General features: G+C 66.7%; 1 protein-coding gene across 1 annotated transcript in view; it reads left to right on the forward strand.

Moving 5' to 3' along the window:
- Positions 1 to 396, forward strand: part of SEPT12 (septin 12) — an 18,030-nt gene that overhangs the window by 3,331 nt on the left and 14,303 nt on the right. The window contains exon 4 of the mRNA XM_012731730.1: positions 246 to 383. Within this exon, the coding sequence (XP_012587184.1) occupies positions 246 to 383 (138 nt within the window). The remainder of the gene's footprint in view (positions 1 to 245; positions 384 to 396) is intronic.

Here is a 396-nt window from a genome sequence, read left to right on the forward strand (position 1 = left end):
ATGAACGAGGGAAGGAACAGACCCAGAAAGGGAGAGGCCTGGGTTGGAGAAAGGCAGGGGTCTCTCTGGGGCGGGGGGGGGGGCAGCGGTGCGAGACCCACAGACCCAGACAGACCTAGAGTCCCAAGTCCCGAGGGGATGGCCGCGACTGGCCATCCTCAGGGTGCCCCACCCCCCAGGAGAGCTGGGAGGTAGGGCGAGGCTCCGCAGCCTGCAGGTCTGAGGTCTGTCTGCCCCCACCCCAGCTGGGACCCCATCTTGGGCTTCATCAACCAGCAGTACGAGCGGTACCTGCAGGAGGAGCTGCTCATCACCCGCCAGCGCCACATCCCCGACACCAGGGTGCACTGCTGTGTGTACTTTGTGCCGCCCACTGGGCACTGGTGAGGGCGCCGC

Source organism: Condylura cristata, unplaced genomic scaffold, assembly GCF_000260355.1.
Source record: "Condylura cristata isolate star-nosed mole 26May11 unplaced genomic scaffold, ConCri1.0 scaffold00032, whole genome shotgun sequence".
In the NCBI taxonomy this organism is placed as follows: domain Eukaryota; kingdom Metazoa; phylum Chordata; class Mammalia; order Eulipotyphla; family Talpidae; genus Condylura; species Condylura cristata.